The following is a 20,979-nucleotide window of genomic DNA, read 5'->3' as shown; positions in this document are numbered from 1 at the left end:
GCAGCCCCCTGCTGGGAAATAAGGGTGGTAATTCCAATTCTGTACTAATATGTGCTAAACCACTCATGCCTTTGTATTTTCCAAAGGAAGGAGGGGTGGACCTGTGGTTTGGGGAAGACATGCTCTTGGCCACAAGGAGGGAGGTGCATTTTGTCCCCGCTTCACTGCTCCCCGCCCCCCCCACACACACACATACACACACGGTGGCAAAACCAGGCCATATGAGTACAGGCAGGTTAATTTGCAGAGCCAAAGGCAGAGGAATTAGATTTGCTCACAGCAAATTAAATATTGTACCAAAACGTCTAAGGGAAGTCCTGCAAGGCATAATGCCAACTCACAGGCAATTTGATCGAGTGATTCTGGCATCTTTGCTCAAGGCCAATCTGGAAGCTTTCATTGAGAACGGGAGAGTTATTAGAACTGAAAGAGGCTCGAATCTTTGTTCTCTCAAAGTCCAGGGCCAGGGTGTACTGAAGGTTACTAAAAATTTCACCTAAGCGAGGAAGGGGAGAAAAAAGAAACAGGACTGTGATTGGCATCAGAGAAGAAAGGAGGAAGAAATCTATAAGGAAATGAGGCATGGAAAAGTCAGAGGTTCTCTATCTCTCTTAAACCCTCCGGCTAAGAAGTTGCCATTCTAGACTGCATTGAGACATACCTGCCAATGGAGTGAATGTGGGCTTTTTTTTTTTGGATGCAGGCTTTCTTTGGATTCCGAGTTGAAGGCACTTCAGCTCTTCCTCTTGGCCACTCCTCCTTCCATACTTCAAGAAGACTGCCTGCTTTGTGTCTGTGTTTTTGGTAACTTATTGTTTTATTGTGTGTTTGCTTTTATAAATGTCTTTTGAAGTTTACCCACCTCAGTGTTTGTTCACAGCTTCAAAACCAAACCATTTTTTTACAGTGGAAAAACTGCTCTGAACTGAGTGGTGGCTTGTGACTATCACCAGAGCCAACCAATCAGCACCACCCGCAGACCCTTCAAATACCAACTGCAAGAACAGGCCTTTTGGCTAAGGTCAAGTATGGCAGGAGGTTTCCCCTGGACTTGATCTGGGGAAGAAGGTATCTGTGTGCAGAATGTAACAAAAGCCTTTCTACAGCAAGCTCACCACTAAAACGTTGCATAGCTGTATGCGCCTCTACAGCAAGCTCATCACTAAAACATTGCATAGTGTTTTATGCACCCCACCCCCCCATTGCAGAAAGAATTATTAGTGTGATGGGCAGGGGAGTCAAGACATAAGATAAAGAGCCTCTTCCCCTTTTGTCCAGCACTGACTCCAAATGAACCTTATTCATGCCAAGGAACTGTGCTGGCATTAGCAAAGGGCAGATAACATGGGGTTGCAAGGGTTTTTTTTAATGGGCACAGGCTCCATATCTTTAACAGCAGACGGAAGTAACTTTTCCTATTATTGCAACTCTGTGCTGGGGAATGCTTCACCTATTGATTTTTGTCCTAAAGGCAGAGACTCCATCCATTGAAAAAGGGCGATAACCCTCAGTAAACTCAATGTGAAGCTTTTCTATGTCAGAGGAGGAAGGATAGGAACAATTTTCATCCCACCAGAGGTGACCCAATCTCTGTACAGAATTTCCAGGTAAGGATGGGCTTATTTGGTCTGAGGTCACCTGGTGCAACCACTTCCCTGGAGCTAAGCAGATTTGTGTGTGGTCAATGCCTGGAGACCTCCTGGGAATCCTACCTACACTGCCTTGAGTTCCACGACGGAAAAAAGGTGGGAAATTAATGTACTCAAATAAAGGCATAAATAAACAAACAAACTGAGCAGGCCTAGGAGATACTGCCTTCAAGGGTGTGTGTGTAGGGAATATCTAGAGCTGGTGTCAGACTATTTACTGATGATGTTGTTGTTCAGTCGTTCAGTCGTGTCTGACTCTTCGTGACCCCATGGACCATAGCACACCAGGCCTTCCTGTCCTGCGCTCTCTCCCAGAGCGTGCTCAAGTCCATATTCATTGCATCGGTGATGCTATCTAGCCATCTCATCCTCTGCCGTTCCCTTCTCCTTTTGCCTTCAATCTTTCCCAGCATCAGGGTCTTTTATAGGGAGTTTTCTCTTCGCATTAGGTGGCCAAAATATTTGAGCTTCAGCTTCAGTATCTGTCCTTCCAATGAGCAGCAAAAATAGGCCTAGAATCCTGAGCCATGCTGAAGCAGACGAAAGGCATACCTGCAGCAGATATCTTGTTCACTCCTTCAACCAGCAATACAGTAATGTGGGTGAACGTGAAGAGTACTTGGATGTGGGAGAATGCTAGAAAGCTGAGGACATGAGGAAGAAGGCATTTGAGGCAGGAATGGGTTTTCCTCTCACCCTCAGCTGCATGTTCTGTTCTTTCTGAGAGGGCTGTACCACATGTTTCCCTACATGCTTGAATCAACAGGATGTCTACACCAGTTTGAGGGGCAGGGCCTGTTGTGGGATACAGAAGTCTCTGGGGACAAACGGGGCTAAATCAATGCCCTTACCATCTCACATAGGCTCATGCCTGAACAATAATAATATACTCACCTAGTGAATCATCAGTGACTTTGGAAACCGTAAAGCACACTTTCGCCATGCTGGCCACCTTTCCCAGCAGTTCTTGCCCCTGCCACTCGAAGAATGAGGTGGGGATCAAAAGGGGGAAGAACTCGATGGAGACCCCCACTTGCAAAATGGGACGGGACCTACCAGGAAGGAGAAAAAAGCAGGACCATCACCTATTCACCCCCAGCGATCAGGGATTATGAACTCCAGAGATGAGCAACTTGTGGCCCTCCAGATGTTCTGGCTTGTCATGCCTCACCATTGGCTATGCTGGCTAGGTGTAGGACAAAACATCTGGAGGGCTACAAGCTGCCCATTCCTAATGTACTCTGTGAGCTTGTGACTCCACTGAGCAAGTACACAATTTGGGATCTGGGGCAGATTTTTTTTTTGAAGGAAATTTCAAATTTCTAGTCCTCATGGTAGTCCAGAATACTGGGAGAATGGTTGCTCAACATAGGGAGGAATTAAACCAGTGACTCCCAGACCTGCCCGCCAGATGGGACTGAAGACTAGCTTCAAAGATGGTCCCTGTTGGAGCTCCTGGACTGCAGCAGCTGTCCAGGTATGTTGGGTGCTGAGGCCAGCCCTGTGGACAAGATTCTGGAAGCTCCACGGAAGCCCAAAGGTATTCTCTGTGCAGTGAAGTCCCACTACTAAATGCTGAAACCTGGCTCAGTCCACATGGCTGAACTAGATGTGACAATGGTGGCAGTTCCATATGCTAGAAGAAGAGGGAAGAGAAGTGGTGGAGATTTTATAAAGCCAAAGGGCTAAACATGGAAGGCGTGCAAACCCCCTTTCATCCCGTCATTTCTCTCTCTGTACGCTGCCCCTGCCCCACCAGGGCTTTTCTCCCAGCTGAGCTCTGACACCAGAAATGATGTTGGTAAAAGAGAAAAGTGGTTGGGAAAAGGTGGTAAGAGATGGTTTTGTGCCCTCTGTCTTGTGTGCCCAGCACAGAGCCCACCCTGGGGGCAGATCTGTATTCTGTAATATCTACTTTGGTCCTCAGTTTAGCAGGCATTGGCAAAATCCTTTCAAGATTACCATAAGGGCAAAGAACTTTTATTTTAAAAAATGAAGGCTTTGATTTGGGGGATGCTGAATTCTGTGCCTACTGCAATGATGACATTCACTCAGCTACAATTCATGCAAATATTTGTGTGCGTTACTTTAGAACCACAAGCTGTGCTCCACCTCTGTATTAGGGTAGGGTATACATTTAAATAAGAAAGTAAATACAAATCTGAACTTCTAGAAAATACCCCTCTTTACTGGGGCTCTGGGCCTGAACAGGCATACACGGAGATAAATTCTCTCCTGTTCAGAGGGAATAGAAGAAGGACTGGCAGAAAAGCGGGGATACTCTCCACCACACCACCCCTGCTTACCTTAGCAGCAGGACCTGTCCTTGTTGTCCCACAACTATGTCTTTCAGTCCATCACCTGTAAGGTCTGTTCCTCCACTGACTGCTTGACCAAAGTACAAGAATCCTCCAGAAAATTTCAGCCCTTCAATTCGCTACAAAAAGAACAAGGGAGGGAAAATGGAAGAAGATGGCATCAGAGACTCTGGCTGCATTCAATCACAACGGCAAAAAAAGGCCATCGTGGGTTCTTCCCCTGTTACCGCCCATGCCGCGTGCATCACCGCAATTCGCATGATTACCCGCGATGCAGCATGGGTTGCCAGGTTGTCCAAACCCGGCATGCAGCGTGGCAGGGGTGGCTTCTCACTCACCCACAACCCCTACTGCAAGCCATGGGTTGTGGCATGGGTAAGAAGTCACCTGTGTCGTGCCCTGCTCCGGGTTCAGATGACATGGCAACCTATGCTGCAGTGCAGGTAATTATGCACATTGCAGTCACATGCATGCACGGGGGAGAAGCCAAGATGTCTTATTTCACCCCCATGATCTCCCAAACCCAGTCTCTGTAACCAACAAAAAAAACACTAGGTAACAATGAATGAGATATCCAGTGCCTTGTACATCGTTTCTTAGAGACATTCCATCAAAATATTATACTCTTGCTTTTCATTTTTAAGAAAGCCTAAACCTCACAGAATTCCCAAATAGAATGATGTAAAACAAATGCAGCCATGTTCAACAAAATTCAAGTCAGTGCAGTTTTCTTGAGAATTTCCCTCTTCTCTGTTCCTGTCAGACTAGAGCCTTTTGTGCTGCTGAGGCATTGTTCTTCCACATTTAGTTAAAAGTATTTAGTTAAAAGGTTCCACCACACAGCACTTAAAATGAAGCAATATTATTCAGCAATGCCCTTCTCTATGGCTGAGATCCTCCTTTAATGTTTCCTCAAAACTAAAATAAAAAATTATCCTTGTAAATTCAGCCCATTTAATTTCTTCCCAGTGAGTGCAGGTAATGGTTAGTAATTCCTCTCAGAAATTGCCCCAGTGTCTTTTTCTGATCCTGGTGAAAGGGGGAGGCTTTAATTACTGGTTTTCTTTCATTTTTTCTTTGTATATTTTTTAGAATGAAATCACGTTATTTTGTTTTTAAAAATGGAAAAAAGAATGAAAGGAGATCAGTTATTAAAGCCTACTTTGGAGACGAAGGAAAATGATATTATGGCAATTAAGAGAATCTGTTCATGTAGCAAATTAAAAGGCTATCCGTCCACCACAATCAACAAGAAGAAATGAGATGGACTGAACCCATGAGGAAACTTTTACTTAAAGACACAGGAGTCCTGAAAAGCCTCAATAGCTCTTTGGCTGTCCACACTAAGCAGGTTGACAATTCCTTACCACTTGTATGGTAGAGATACACTGATGACATATTTGGCATATGGACCAGCAGGAAAGAAAGCGTGGAGCTATTCAAGGACTACATCAACGCTGTTCTTCCACCTATCAAATTCACCTGCAATAGGACCATGGAGATGACACACATCCCTTTTCTAGATGGTCTTCTAACCATCAGAGAGGACAAGATTGTTATGGATCTTTAAAGCAAGCCAACCAGTGGAGGCTGGTGGCTCCAATTTTGATGGAGCTGTGATTCCATTCTGGGTTTTAGTCAGAACCAGCCAGAGCTCTAAAGGAGCTATCCAGGGTGCTGAACCCACTTTGGGAATGGGGTTCAGCACCTTGGATAGCTCCTTTAGAGTTCAGGCTGGTTCTGACTAAAACCCAGAATGGAATCACCACCCCACCCAAATTGGAGCCACCAGTCCCCGCTGAAGCGAACAGATGCCCATGTCCGCTTGGACTGCAATTTCTGCCAGGCTAAACATATAAAATATAACATTATCTACAGTCTGGCACTTAGGATTAAATGCACACACAACAGGAATGCTACCTATCAACAAAGAACACAGGAACTTAAACCGCACCTTCTGCAACAAGGTCAAGCAAGCTCTCAGAGTGTAGAAACAATAGGAAAAAGGGGACAGCTGTATTATGCAGGGGCTCCAGGAAGGTAGCAAATAGTGCTCTGCTCACCTGGATGTATCTGGGTTTGATTGATGTCTGTGTTCCTGCAAATATATACAAGGCTCCAATATTCTCATTCTCCATGGGGGCCCCGATTGCCACATCTGTCTGTCGGTCCCCGGTGACGTCACCCATTTCTGCCATGCTGGCCCCAAACCGACCGAAAATGTGTCCCGCCAGTCCTTTCAAAGCTGGGCTACACTGAAGTGCTTCCTTCTGTACAGTGGAGTCAAAGAAAACAGTTCAATGCTGGAAGCCAAACATAATGTCAGTCCCCATAGGCATGCCCTCAGGGAGAGGCCAAAAATGCAGGCCGCTGTGTTGACACTTCTCTCTTGGCTTTTGAAAAGCTAATGGGTCTTAACTGCCCATTCAAGACTAAGCCACCACAAGATACTTTGCATTCAAACAGAGATAGCTCACAACCATATATTATTGCTTGGAAAAACCATTTCCCTCCAACTACTGTGAGGATTGCAGCTAAACTCAGAGAGAGTTTAAGGATCTGGGGATCTCATCATCCCTGCTAATCAAAAGGTCTTGGTGCTCTGTGAGCCCTGGCTCCACTACACCACTGGCAAGCAACCCCTGCCCCACATCCTCTGCCTAATCCAACGTCCTTCACCAAACAATTTCCCCAAAGAATCCTGGGAATTGAAGTTTAGTGTGGCGTCTGAAAATCCTGTTAGAGACCCCCTATTTTCTCACCTAAGCTAGAGAACAGTCAGCCTTTAACCATCCCTCATTCACACACACACACACGCACGCACGCACGCACGCACACACCTACCTTCTTCTCTCTTACCTTAAAATGACAGATGTAAACTCTTCCTCCTGTAACAGCATCATAGTACATGGGGGCTCCAACCAGAACCAAGTCCGTGTTCGTGTCTCCATCTAGGTCCACTGAGCACAATGTCGCTCCAAAATACGAACCAACCTGTTGCATTAGACAGGTGATCCCTTGCAGTTCATTCCTAATTTTTATTCCCTGACATGGGTTTAAGTATGCTATTAATATTTATTACTCCTTTTATTTAGGGACAAGACTGTGCTATGCTCAACGCTTCATGAATTTCATGATCATGACATTCCATAAGCAGACACATTGGTATGTCATGCAGAAGGTTGTCGATATTTTTATTTATTTGAGAGTTTGTTTTTTGTTTTAAGACTATGAAAGTAGGTTTCAGAATGGGGTGAGGGCAATGCCTGGCTCAGTTTGAGAAGCTTGGTGGGGAGAGTGAGAAAGATTTCTAGTGGTCAGATGGTGGGGGTTCAGCATCCTATCTAGCTCTTGGAGAGTAAAATGGAAGTAATTATAATGCAGACAGAGAATCAAAACCTATCTACAATTTGATAATGTAGTAAAATAAATAGACCAGAAGTTAAAGGCCTTTGAAACAAAACGATTTTGACCTGCCTAGGGGGAAGCCATCCATATATCCTATGGAGGTCATTCCAGAGAGTTGGGGTTGTGTTGAAAAATGCCACTCTCCTCATGGAGGCCAACCTAGGCTCTCCATACGATGGGGAGGATAGTCGCCCCACACCCCCAGCAACACGTTCTGGAACCTTCCCTCTGAAAAGGACAACCAACACAAACCAGTGCCCCTAAGCCCCAAACTAGAAAGGTAATCCAGAAGGGCACTGTGACTGTAACACGGTCATATTCCCCCAGTATTCTCCTGGGCCCTATCATCAAGTAGCTAAGATAGTTTCTGCAGTCCCCTCACCCCAGCCCATACCTGTTCTCCAACAGCCTCCATTTTCAGCTGCCATCCTCCACTCTGGGCACGTCTCTCAAAGATAACAACTTTGCCAATGTAGTCATAGCGGGGGGCTCCTAAAACAAGGCCTCTTCCTTTGTTGAGCTGGACAAGCTGAGAAGAATAGCCTAAAGGGAAGAAATACACACTGACAGATTGGGATTTGCCATGTGATGGCGCAGGTGTCTACCAGCCATTAACAAAATCAGTAATGAGCCTCATACGGTACAATTCACACACAGAATCATAGAATCATAAAACAGTAAGGTTGGAAGGAGCCTATAAGACCATCAAGTCCAACTCCATCCATTTAGATATTGTGGCAAGATGCTAACATGGTGGTCAGCAACTACATTGGCCAGACAGGTGTAAACCTGTAAACATATGAAGCTACTTTACACAAACTCAGACCAGTGGCCCTTCCAATCCAGTATGGTCTTTGCTAATTAACAACAGCTCTCCAAGGTCTCAGGCAAAGTTCTTTCCCATCCCGACTACCTAAGATCCTTTGAACTGGGACTGAATCTGGGATCTTCTGCGTGCAAAGTATGTGCCCTACCTCAGAGCTGTGGCCCCTCTTAAAGCCAATTCCCTCCCCCTTACTCCCCTCCCACTAGCATAGGTGATTTTCAAAACTAGACAAATTCTTGTTTCAGAGGAGTCTAAGATATGAAGGTTAACCCTGACCTATTGGTTTCAGAGTTTTCCATGTATTCATTTGTGCATTCAAGAGTCCCTAGTCAACCTGAGCTTGAATTTCTCCTAGGAACCGTACCTCAGCCTGCCTACCTACATGGCCTACGTCAACCTGAAAATCCCTAGGCTCAAAGCAAAGTTTGGTAAAAAAAAAAAAAAATCCAGCTGCTAGCATCATTATACAATGATGATGGTGATGGTGATGATAACAGTCTGAAGACTAATTCAATAAACTAGAATCAAATCTATTATTATTATTATAATACAACTTTTAATACAGCCCTTCCCCCACCTCTGCCTTGTACTCAGGTTCTTGGACAAGTTACTTGCTTTTGAGTCTCATTGGTTTGCTTTCTGTGAATGTGTGTTTTGTGATTGGCCATGCCCACCATGAGAACCATTTTGGGACGGTGCCCAAGCCACTTCCTCAAAACTCCAAATATGCCCGCTGGCTCCAAAAGGCCCCTGTAGGGATGAAAATGTTTATCTGTGTCCCTCACTGGAGACAGGGTTGGATGTGTCAAAATGTAGCTGCCTCTGGGGTAGAAACACATAGTAAACTGGGGTGGGGAGTTTGGTTTCAGTACTTACCAAGATATGCATTGCTCATATCCTTAGTGGTGCTGGAGGCATGAATAAACTGTGGGTCTCTGTTGCTGTTCTGATACAGAAACACCCCTCCAGACCAGTCATAGGCTCCCACAGCTCCTAAGACAGAGCCATCCTGAATTGCGGCATATGGCATAGGAGGAAGAGTTGTGGCAAACCAGCAACAGAAGGGAAAAGAAAAAAAAGGAGCCATTATTAGGAGGAAAATGGTGAAATGCACCTTCTAAAGATGTGGCACCCTCTACAGTTGCAATAAGTACCACCAGCATCCCTGCTGAGACAACCACATCCTTACTCCCTCCAGTCCACAGAACCCATCCATCCTGAACCACATGACTTGTGAGATCGTGCATGTAGAATCAGTACTATTTATTTGTTTATTTATTACATTTCTATACCGCCCAATAGCCTAAGCTCTCTGTACTATAGCCCTGTACAGGGTATTATGCCTGAACAGGGTATAGCAATGTGTGTAGGGGACATTAGGGGACATTAGGGTGCACTGGCTGCACCCCAAACATCCCCACATGCACCAGCCCCACATTCTCCAGCCCCAACCTTCCGGCACTGAGGAAGAGGGCTTCTAAGTGCATTTGCTTGCATGTGACTAGTAGCCTCCGCATGATCGGGAACCTTGATAAAGAAGGGTTCCTGACTGCACAGAGACTTCTACTCATATGTCAAGTGAACATGTGTCAGACCTTCTCACTTAACAAGGGAGAGTCGGGGACTGAGAGGGTAGGGATAGAGATGCTGGGGACAGGTTGGCACATGCTGCCCCCTGCCCCTTACATGTGTTGCAGAACCCTTTTCAGACATAACAGGGCTTGTGTATTCTGAACGTTTGTAAGGTTGGTGCTAATTGGGAGCGAATTCAGCATCCTGGGAATCTTCACTTTCTGTTTTATAATCATGTTTCTATCCCTCATGGTTGTAAGTAAAAGTTACATAGAGATGCCTCTTATGACCTTCAGACCCATCCATTACTCTTTGCTGTTCCCTTCCTTGCTTGGGAAAACATGTCAGCATTGTTAAAATATCTGAATCACAGAAATGGGCCATGCACATGTCAGCAAATCTGTCTGAAATTGGACTTTTCAAATACTCTGTGGGCTAGAGTGACTCACTGGGGTTAGCAAAGCACTGAATCCTTCCTGGGACATTTCCATCTGGAAGGAACTGAGACTCTGGGATAGTGTACCTGCAGAGAGAAGTGGGGACAGGACACAGATAAACAGGAAGAGCGCCCATTAGAGGTTATAAGGATTACCCTGGTCTGATCTTATGGCGGACCTAGTGCAGGGATTAATTTGAATAAATCACAAAATTTTACAGTGGTGGGGACAGATGTTATGGACTTCTACTCACAACCTTGTTGTGTTTTCCCACTACTTCTCCCATCCTTTTTCTTACCATAGGAAATCCATTGAGGATTGTCTGGAAGCACCCAGAGCTACCGAAACCAGGAACCAAATGGAAAGCCATTTGCATGAAATGGCTCGACATGCTTCAAGCTGATTTAATCAGCTTAATAAAAAACCAAGTTGATTTAATCAGTGCACTATAATTTAATCAGTACCACACAAACCCAATACAAGAAGAGTTATCGTGGTGTGGTCAAATCAGTTCAAACCATGTGGGAATCATATGGCTCCCCACAACGTTAGTGGCCCATGGTGTTCCCAGTTTCAGGAGCAGATTTGGACTTTAGAGGACCCTGAAGCACCTCATGCTGAGAGATGATATTCCAGTTGCAAGCGGAGTTCAAGTTCCACCCCTGCAACGCATATGATGTCACTGAGCAGATAATTTATCTCAGCCTCACTTCCCCATCTGTAAAATGGGAATAATAGTGACCTACCACACAGAGGAATTAAAAATGCCATATGATTGAGGGCAATAAGATTTCAGCCATACACAATTGTAGTCAAGGGTTGGGGAAAGGAACTCTTTTGAGGCTTGCTCTGCCTGCCAAGGTTTCTCTTTTTAGGCCCCCTATGATACCTTCTATGGCAAAGATTTTATCCTGTAGCTGATCCTGGATGCCTTTCAGGGCACCATAATCATCCACTGCAAAAACGTGCTCTTTATCAGGTTCGGAGGCGATGTCATCCAGTTCGTTTATGGCCGTGTTGCTTGAGAAAGCTGCTCCAACCTTCACAGAATGCAAGAGAAAAAGACACAAAGGACATGAGCATATGTTACTTGTGAGGGTGGGGGATCCACCAAGGAGGAGGGCCGCTATTATTACAAGGCTTTTCTTCAGAACATTCCATCAAGTGAATTAACACCCTCCATCTCTATCCATGTTCTGTTCTATGGGCAATTCTACATTTCAAACTTACACCCTTTTCACTCGGCAATAGAAAAGAAGTTAAATGACATTTGTATGGACCCACTTCTTTAGGTGTAGGGGTATGCAAGATTTCAAGTTTTACAGGACTCTTCATCAGACCAATGTTCTGTGACACTCAAAAGCTTACATACTTATTCCTATATAATATATTCTGCAATCAAAGATATTACATTAATTACCTCCTTTGCATCTTCAATTTTTTAGGAATAAGGCTGCAACCCTATCTGCAGTTGCCTGAGAGTGGACTCCTTTGAATTCAGTGAGACTTACTTCTGAGTAAGATTGAATAAAATTGAGTTGGCCCTACTGCTCATTTCTGTTAATTCTGTGAGGAGGCTAGAACTCTCTAACAGAAGAATTCTCAGGACCATCTCAAAACTAACATTCTCGGTGCTCCTCAGGGAAGCCATGATGCTAAACTTGTATACAGTTACTGGAAGCTCTCAGTGCAGACTTTATAGCATTTCCAGGACCTCTGACCTAGCGCTTTTCTGCAGGACCCCTGAAATTGTGGCCCAGCTAAATTATAGCCATGGAGCAATACTGCACCTCTGTCCATAGTTTGTGCACCCATTTGATACGTCTAAGCAGCTGCAGGCCTCAAACAGACCTGCTGCTTCCCCAGTGGCTGTTAGTGAGGAGGCTGAGCATGTGCACCTCCAGAGCAACCACAGAGCCAGGCTTTTATAGGTGTGGAGAACTTCTTGTCAGGGTTGCAGCTTCAGTCTTAGATTCCACAGAGAAGTTGCATGACAGGAGAATGCACAATAATCAGGCGATCTGTTGTGCACAACAACCCTATATTCTCAAGGGGAAGTTTTGCCGTTTCCTCGGGTATACATGTGATACTGTCTCCCTACCAATTCTGCCAACACATTGGCAGCAGGAAAGGCTGTAATCAACAAAAAACAGATGTGTGTGTTTTAGCGTTCGATAAATGGATTGGGTGGAACGGCTCCCAGCGTTCAAGACTTGCTCTGCTCCCATTACATTTTACCGAACCAAAGAGTCTTTGCAGAATCCTCACCCCAATGGCATAACGGATTATCTGCGTTCGCTCAGCCTCCAGTATCACCGTCTTATACGGGAGGTGATCGTTCTTCATGCCATCTGTTATCACAAGGAGAATCTTGATAGCTCCATTCCGGGATCCTTTACCTGGGACAAAAATCTCATTCCTTGACAAGAGAAGAGAAGTGGGAACAAGATAAATATTCCATTGCTTGAATTTCCCTGAAGAGGCCTAGGGGGAAAAGTGAGGGTGCGGCCATGTTAGGAGCCATGCTTTGTTGACTCAGTTTTTACCACACATCCACATGATGCCACCACCCACGCGTCCTATATTTTCCCGGTGGTTCTTCCATCTTTTCTGAGACCACAGAAAACCTAATTTTTAAATAAAAATGGAAGAGCTGTGCAAATTTCTAAGGGTATAGTTGCTTTTTGCACTACTCTTCTGTGTTTTTAAAGGGAGGGGCTTTGATCTGTGCAGTGATGTATCAGAAAAGTGACCCTATCACAACTCAACATATATTTGTTATAACATTTGCAGTGGGTGCCATTTTATGACCCAGTTTTTGTATTTTTAATCAATCTTTTAATTATCACTAAAATGGTTTCTGGCTAGATTTTTTAAAAAATGAAATAGACATATAGGTTATAATACCACAATGCTATAATGTTAATTTAAAAAAAAATCAAAACTCCATTTGTCGTTGCCAAAAGGGCAGTGACCAGAAAAAATATAATTCTTAAAATTAGTATAATTATATTATCTCGTAGCACTATAACACCATAATACAATATTAACATTATAGCATTAAGGTGTTATAACACTATACCACCTTTTTTTAATGCAAGAAAGGTATAGTGCTATAACACCATTATGCTATAATCTTTCTACCATTATTATTATTATGGTATTATAGTGTTATAACATAATACAATTATACCAATTTTTATTAAAAATCATTTCTGTTGACCAAAAGAAAGGGGAATGGGGCTTGAAAAAAATAATAAAAAGGAATGATCAAAATAGTGGTAATTAAAAGATCAATTAAAACACACACACAAAGGGGGTCTTAAAATGACCACCAAGATTCTAATGAATAAGTGCTGAACTTCAAATGCCCCACCCACTCCCAGGGCAGCTATGTCACACCTCCTGGGATAGCAGGCTGTATTCTTAGCGTGCTTCCAGACAGACAGCTCTTAGCACTATCATTGTGCAGCTATTCTATCATCCCTCCTTAACAGATTTTCTGTAGTAAGAAAAAAAAAAACATGGAAAAAGTGGCAGGAAAGCATGAGAGGGTTACAAATGGAAAATCTCTGGACCCCATGGAAAATTCCATGATAGCGGCAGGGTGACTGCAAAAAAAACCCAAACTTTTGTCTGGAAGCACCCATAGATAAAGTGCAGTACTTCAAGTAGTATGGAAAATCCATTGCAATTCTGGTTGTAGTTGTATTATGTTTGACTATGTCACTATATTTTATGGTTTTAAGTTTTGTTTTGTGACCCACCCAGAGAGCTTCGACTAATGGCCATGTATGTTTATTTGTTTGTTTGTTTGTTTATTAATTAATAAATAAATACAATTGTCATTTACAACTACTACCTGCCTGGAAGCAGCCCAAGAGGGACTTGAATGAAAAAGAAGCAGTCTCTCTGAGCTTTTCTACACAAGGTTGTTAATTGGCTGTTAATCTGCTGTGTCTATTTTCAGTTTTGTTGCAGAATTGAGATCCAAGCACTACATGAAGAGCGTTTCCGTTCCTGCTTTTCCACTACATAACCTCTAGGTGGCATTGCAGTATAGCAGAATAGCGCAATACACAAGTGAAAAAAGCTGTTTCTTTCACTTTCACAATGCTGCATTTTCCCTGCTCTAAAAAGACTCACCAAAAGTGCTGGTTAAGCACAGAAGCGAAACTGGAGGGTCACAATGTCATCTAAGAATGCATATTTTTATCTTATTTATTTAAAATATTTCTTGGCTGCCTTTCAGGGCAGAAGCCCTCCCATAAACAACCATAAGTAGGGAATGATAAGTGCACGATAAATGCCTCATGTAGAAAAGCCCTCTGCAAATAAGTTCCACGCATGTGTTGCTCAAAACTGCTTTGTAACACAAATCTGAGAATACTCTTTTGCATTCCCCTAAATGCCTCTCCTCCACTTTCTCTTCCAAGTGAACATTGATCACATAATGTTATACTAAGAGCAAGAGCTGCTGAAAAGCCATTTAACCATCACATATGAAAATGGTATGATTCTCTGGATCATGCACATCTATACTACACATCTAACCCATAGTCAAACCTGTGTCAACCTAGAGACCCATGGATGGCGTCAGCTGTCAGTGATTTAATATCCTGCTCATGGGATCTTCCCTGAATGATCCACATGTACACCCCATGTTTTCTACATGCAAGGACTCCGAGGGCTAATTTATCCAGCTGGCCAAAATGCAGCGATTAAGGGCAGCTAGGGATGGAGAAAAAGTTATAGTCCTCATGGTGACAGAAAAAAGGACTTCAACACAATTAGATCCTTCCTTTTAAAAAGCAGGATAGGCAACCCTAGGAAGAGGGGGGCAGTGGGAGCTGAGCTGCCCCCACTCCTGGGATGATCAGTCAAAAAGTCCAAACTAACTGATAAAGAGGGAGAGGTGCAGCCAGTTTTCTAGGACCCAGCTAGCAACCAAATGCACCATCTTGCTGGCTACGCCTTGGGAGAAGAGTTTTGCTGCAGAGGGAGTTGCTGAAATAAACTGACCTGAAAGAGAATCTGTGGAGTGGGTGGGAAGACAGAGTTGTTTAACAGTGAAAACAGAGCCCTGAACAGTGGGCTTCTAGTTCTTCTACTATTCTATAATATTCATGAACTGTGTCTTTTCAATACAGCTGAGATCCTTTGTGAATTTAATTTTAATTTACTTTTAATATTGGAACACAATGGGCAGAATCCAGACCTGCCCTTCCACATGTGGCCAGCCCCGCCATTTCTGGTCTGTGCGCAGCCGTCCCCTACTGCTTGCAGAACAGCAATGTAGCGCTTCCAGGAGCAAGCCCCTACATGAGCTCATTTCTGGAAAGGGCAGGTCGGCAGGGTTGATCGTGCACGGAAGGAGGCCTATTGGATTCTGCCCTTTCAGCCTACCGCCACCTTAAAAACACTTCCCAGGATGCTGAGTCATTCATTCTGATCACAGAATCTGAATATCTTTAATGCAGAAAATGGATTATTAAAGATGCTGGTGAGACACAGCCTGTTTAGAAGAAAGAGCAGGAGCAAGCTTTTTCTGCAGAGAAGGAAGGTCCTGGACATACACAACTCTTCTGATGGCTGTGGCTGTATAGGTCACACCTCCTATCTGAGAAATATCCATGGCGCGCCTAGCTGGGTCCGGAGCAATGAAATCAAAGTGTTCTCTGAACTCATGTGAAAACTGTGCGAGAGCAAACTGTCAAAAGAAAGAAGAAAAAGAGGATTAGCATGCAGGATTACCAGGTGTCCAGGATCTCAGACCCTTGGTCTTAGTCTGTTGGACCTAGGAGCTCAGGGGTGGCGCTTGGCAAACTAGCACTGCACACCATGTGCTCAGGGTGGAGGGTTCAATAAGCCAAAACCCTCAGCTTACTAATGGAACCATTCAGATGGCATTCTTGAAGAGGGGCGGGGGTGGCATTTTAAACTTCAGGATGGGGCAGGCACTGAGGGAAATACTTTGCCCCCTTACTTGTTGCCCCTCAAATATAATTGACTTCCCCTCTTGGGACACTAAGGATGCTTCCAAACAGAGCGGCCTTAGTGCTAACCATCAGGAGGCACGGTACAGTTATTCCGTCTGTCTTCCTTAATGATTTTTCTGCGGTATGAAGAAGACAAAAGAAGTGGTGGGAAAACAGAGGAGGGTTACAAATGGAAGACAACAACATCCAGACCCCTCGTAAAATTCTGTGAATGAGGCAGGGTGATGGCTGGATAAAAGCACCCTAAGGACAATGCCTACTGATTAGTAGTGGCAAGAGCCCCCCATCTGAAAAGATCTTGAGAAAGAGGCTAACCCCCCCCCCCACCGAAACTTTGGGTCAAACCCTGAGATCTGCCAAATGCCTGAGAGAAGAGGGCAGTTTTAACCTGGTGCCAAAAAGATGACAAAGTTGGCGCCAGGCAGGCCTCGTCAGGGAGATCATTCCATAATTGGAGGGCCACCACCAAGAAGGTCCTCTCTCTTCTTGGCACCCTCCGAGTTTCAATTGGAGGAGGGACCTGGAGGAGGGCCTTGGTTGCTGAACTTAGAGTATGGGTCGGTTCATGTTGGGAGAGGGATTCCATCAGGTATTGTGGTCCTGAGCCATGCAAGCCTTCATAGGTCACAACCAGCACCTTGAATCAGGCTCGGAAACAGACAGCCAGTGCAAGCAGGCCAGAATCGGTGTTATATGTTCAGACCTTCTTATCCCTGTTAACCATCTTGCACAAGCTGCAGCTTCTGAACTGTCTTCAAGGGCAGGCCCACACAGAGTGCATTGCAGTAATCTAACTTGGAGGTTACCAGAGCATAGACAACTGAAGCCAGGTTATCCCTGTCCAGATAGGGGTGTAGCTGGATCACCACCTGAAATTGGTAGAAAGTACTCCGTGCCACTGAGGCTACTTGAGCCTCAGTTACCAAGGTGGCTCCAGGAGGACCCACAAGCTATGAGCCTGCTCCTTCAGGAAGAGCACAACCCCATCCAGAACAGGTTGAGCATCCTCCATCCGGTCAGGAGAACTACCCACTAACAGCAAGTCAGTCTTGTCTGGATTGAGTTTCAGTTTATTAGCCCTCATTCCATCCATTGTCGCAGCCAGGCACTGATTTAGCACATCCACAACCTCACCTGAACAAGATGAAAAGGAGAAATAGAGCTGCATGTCATCAGCATATTAATGACAGTGCAATCCAAAACTCTGGATGACCACATTCAACAGTTTCATGTAGATGTTGAATAGCATAGGGAACAAAGCCGACCCCCGCGAAACCCCGTACTGGAGAATCCACAGGACTGAGCAATATTCCCCAAGTACCACTTTCTGGAGCTGACTTTCCAAGTAGGAGCAAAACCACTGAAGTGTAGTGAGTCCCACTCCCAACTTATACAATTGTCCCAGAAGGATACCATAGTCAGTGGTATCGAAAGCTCCTGAGAGATCAAGGAGAATCAACAAGGTCACACTTCCCTGGTCTCTCTCCTGATATAGGTCATCATACAGGGCAACCAAGGCTGTTTCCATGCCAAAACCCAGCCTGATCCCTGACTGAAATGGATCTAGATCATCAGTCTCATCCAAGTGTGTCCGGAGCTGGTCGGCAACCACCTTCTCAAGAACCTTGCCCAGGAAAGGAACATTTGTCACTGGCCTGAAATTATTAAGATTTTCCAGGTCCAGGGAGGGTTTCTTCAGGAGAGGTCTCACCACCGTCTCTTTGAGGCGTCCCAGGACCACTCCCTCTCGCACGGTGGCATTAATCACCTCCCTGGCCCAGTCAGCTGTTCCTTCCCTTCCAGTTTTTATAAGGCAGGAGGGGCAAGGATCCAGCACAGAAGTGGTTGAACAAACCTGTCCAAGCACCTTGTTAACATCCTTGAGCTGTACCAACTGAAACTCATCCAAGAAAACTGGACAAGGCTGGGCTCTGGAAACCTAACCAGATTCACCTGCTGTAATGCGGTAGTCTAAGTCCCACCAGATGCAAGAGATTTTATCCTAGAAGTGCCTAGCAAAAGTATTTCAGCGGCCCTCAGAGGGGTCGACAGTGTCCTTAGGGCCAGCATGTACTAGGCCATGGACAGCCCTGAAAAGCTCTGCTGGGCGGCACATACAGGTTTCAATAGAGGCAGTGAGACGTTGTTTCTTTGCTGCCCTCGCTGCCTCTGAATATTCCTTACCGTAGACACACCAGTATTCGATTGCACCCACTAGGAGTTCCTCTCCATCTGTACTCAAGCCGTCTCCTATTTTGTTTCATCGCTCTCAGCTCTGGAGTATACCACAGAGCAGTACAAGCTGTGCTCAGAGAGGGCACTCAGGAACAATCATGTCAACCGCCCGGGTCATTTCTTCATTCCACAGATCAACCAGAGTTTTGACAGGAGAGCCAGCAATATCATCTGGAAACCTCCCCAGAGCCCTCTGGAAACCATCCGGATCCATTAGCCTCCTTAATAGGTCCCCCACTCTCGCAGAGGGGAAAAGCTGCTCTAAGTCTAAACCTCAGCAGGTGATGATCTGACCATGACAGAGGGACTGATGCAAAGTCCCACACCTTCACCTCACCATCTCCATGTCCAGTTGCGAAAACCAAGTCTAGAGTATGCCCCGCTACATGGGGTGCACCGATGACATGTTGGGACTGTCCCATGGTTGTCATGGAGACCATGAAATCCTGAGCCACCCCAGACAAAGTGCCCTCAGCATGAATGTTTACATCCCCCAGAACCAACAGTCTGGGGGATCTCAACATCACACCCGAGACCGCCCCGTCAGCTCAGATAGGGAGTCTGTTGGGCAGTGGGATGGGTGGTTCACCAACAGAATCCCCAATCTGTCCCACTGACCCAACACAAGGTGCAAACACTCCAGCCCAGTGGTCAGATGGACAGAGAGCCTGCAGAGGGAGATGGAATTCCTAAAGGCCACAACAACTCCTCCTCCCTGGCCTTAAAGCCTACCCTGATGCTGAACCAAGTACCCCACCGGGCAGAGCTGAGATACCAACTCCTTCCTGCTCACCCACCCAGGTCTTTATGCATGCCAGATCAGTCAGCTCATCCACTATTAAGTCACCACTATTAAGTCACAGATAAGGGAAGTCTTATTCTGAACCAATCTGGCATTTAACAGCAGCATCCGGAGACCCGAGGGCAGGCTGATAGGGCAACCACCATGCCTGCCGGTGGGGGAAAGACCGGAACACAGCACAGCTGTTAACTGCCTAGGCCATGCTCCCTGAACCTGGCTAGCCCTCCTCCCACTGCCATATCTCCCTCAAAATGTAACCACGCTAATTGGAGTCCCCTCAAGTCCCCTGACTTGGCCCCATATCCTCTCTCCCAGGCACATAACAAGATTTTGAGATAACCAGCCAACCCCACACATAAAACAGCTGCAAAGCCAGCCAACCCAATGTTAGGGGGGTGGCCCTTGCCCTTGCATCTCCCCTGAAGAGGCTCCCCTCAAAGGGAAATGTCTGCTGTGCCTCCACATTTGGGAGCGATCAAATGATGTAACTGCACCCGACACAGAGGCACAACAGAAATACCTGCCTCCGCAGGTGTAAGATTGGGAGGCGGCAAGACCAGAGCAAGGACTCATGTAGAGACACAGGAGGCCGCCTCCTCTGCAACTGAGCGCTTTGTGCTCACAAGAGCCTTTCATGAGTTAAATAATGCATTTCTCACACTTGCAAACTGTTCTCTCGTAGTATACTAATGCACCCCAGCACGCGGTTTGGGAATTAATGGCCAACAATGGCAGGAGCAGGGAGTGCAGGTTGTGTATTAAGAACTGAAACGTGTCACCAACAGCCACTGCACACATGCCCACATGGAGCAGGAGACTCTCTCTCTCCAGGAAAGCAGGTCAGGAAATGGACTGACATTCTCTGAGACCACAATAAAATTGGCTGCTGCTGCCCTCCAGTACCCCCTAGGTCCATTACCCGTATGTTTCTGCTGGAGAGTTTCTCGATGACCTCAGAAACAAACACCTTCATACTTCCGAAGTCCTCTTCACTGATGCTGCTCGAACCATCAATCAAGAACACAATGTCGGTCGGCTGGGCAGTACATTCTGACGGACACATATAGGAATGTATGTGAAGCTGACTCATATTACGTCAGACTACTGGTCCATCCAGCCCAGTACTGCCTACCCTGATTAGCAGCAGCCCTGCAACATCTCAGACAGGAGCTCCCTTTTCCCAGGCCTCCTACCTGAGATCCTCCTCAGTGGAGATGCCAGAGACTGAAACTGACATGTTCTACATGCAAAGCATATTCACCTCCACTACTGGTGGGGGAATTTGTGGCCCCCCAGATGTTGCTGGAGTCCAACATCTGGAGAGTCACCAGTTCCCCTCCCCTCCACTGAGCTATGGCCCCTCCTCCACATGCAGCCCCAGCTGGCTTTTGTCACTGGAGAAGGTAGGATTAGAAGAACCCACGGTCCCAAGGGCACAGGCTAAGGGCAACTAGTAGGACTAAATCACTGCACCACTGCCCAGGGAGAAATAGGAACTTGCCCAAGCACCCAGTGGATAAGGACGGGTCAAAGAAGAGCGAGATGGCCTTTGAACTCAGCTCCCCTCAATCCTAGCTCAACAGCAGAGTTGAGCGGTTGCAAAATCATGGGAACGCCTTTATTGCTTTCTCTGGACTTCTTCATATTTGCTTCTAATCTCTCTAGCTAGCTCGAGGGCTCTATCAAGTATGAATCAGGGCCTCCCAGTGCAAGGATCAGAGTGGGAGTTGAAG

At 45.7% G+C, this 20,979-nt stretch overlaps 1 protein-coding gene across 5 annotated transcripts in view; it reads right to left on the bottom strand.

The window, feature by feature from the left end:
- Nucleotides 1–20,979, bottom strand: part of LOC146342230 (integrin alpha-X-like) — a 52,222-nt gene that overhangs the window by 9,408 nt on the left and 21,835 nt on the right. For all 5 annotated transcript variants that reach the window (XM_084805956.1, XM_084805953.1, XM_084805955.1 and 2 more), the window contains exons 6-17: nucleotides 20,166–20,296; nucleotides 15,787–15,920; nucleotides 12,479–12,629; nucleotides 11,100–11,250; nucleotides 10,223–10,296; nucleotides 9,078–9,210; nucleotides 7,770–7,918; nucleotides 6,827–6,961; nucleotides 6,031–6,237; nucleotides 3,956–4,086; nucleotides 2,544–2,701; nucleotides 342–496 (exon numbers count right to left, since the gene is read on the bottom strand). In XM_084805956.1, coding sequence (XP_084662082.1) covers nucleotides 342–496; nucleotides 2,544–2,701; nucleotides 3,956–4,086; nucleotides 6,031–6,237; nucleotides 6,827–6,961; nucleotides 7,770–7,918; nucleotides 9,078–9,210; nucleotides 10,223–10,296; nucleotides 11,100–11,250; nucleotides 12,479–12,629; nucleotides 15,787–15,920; nucleotides 20,166–20,296 — 1,709 coding nt within the window. The remainder of the gene's footprint in view (nucleotides 1–341; nucleotides 497–2,543; nucleotides 2,702–3,955; nucleotides 4,087–6,030; nucleotides 6,238–6,826; nucleotides 6,962–7,769; nucleotides 7,919–9,077; nucleotides 9,211–10,222; nucleotides 10,297–11,099; nucleotides 11,251–12,478; nucleotides 12,630–15,786; nucleotides 15,921–20,165; nucleotides 20,297–20,979) is intronic.

Source organism: Heloderma suspectum, chromosome 6 (genome assembly GCF_057233095.1).
Source record: "Heloderma suspectum isolate Gila_16-S chromosome 6, 16-S_ref, whole genome shotgun sequence".
Lineage (NCBI taxonomy): Eukaryota > Metazoa > Chordata > Lepidosauria > Squamata > Helodermatidae > Heloderma > Heloderma suspectum.
Note: the sequence above shows the minus strand (reverse complement) of the source record. Positions and strands in the feature narration are given on the sequence as shown.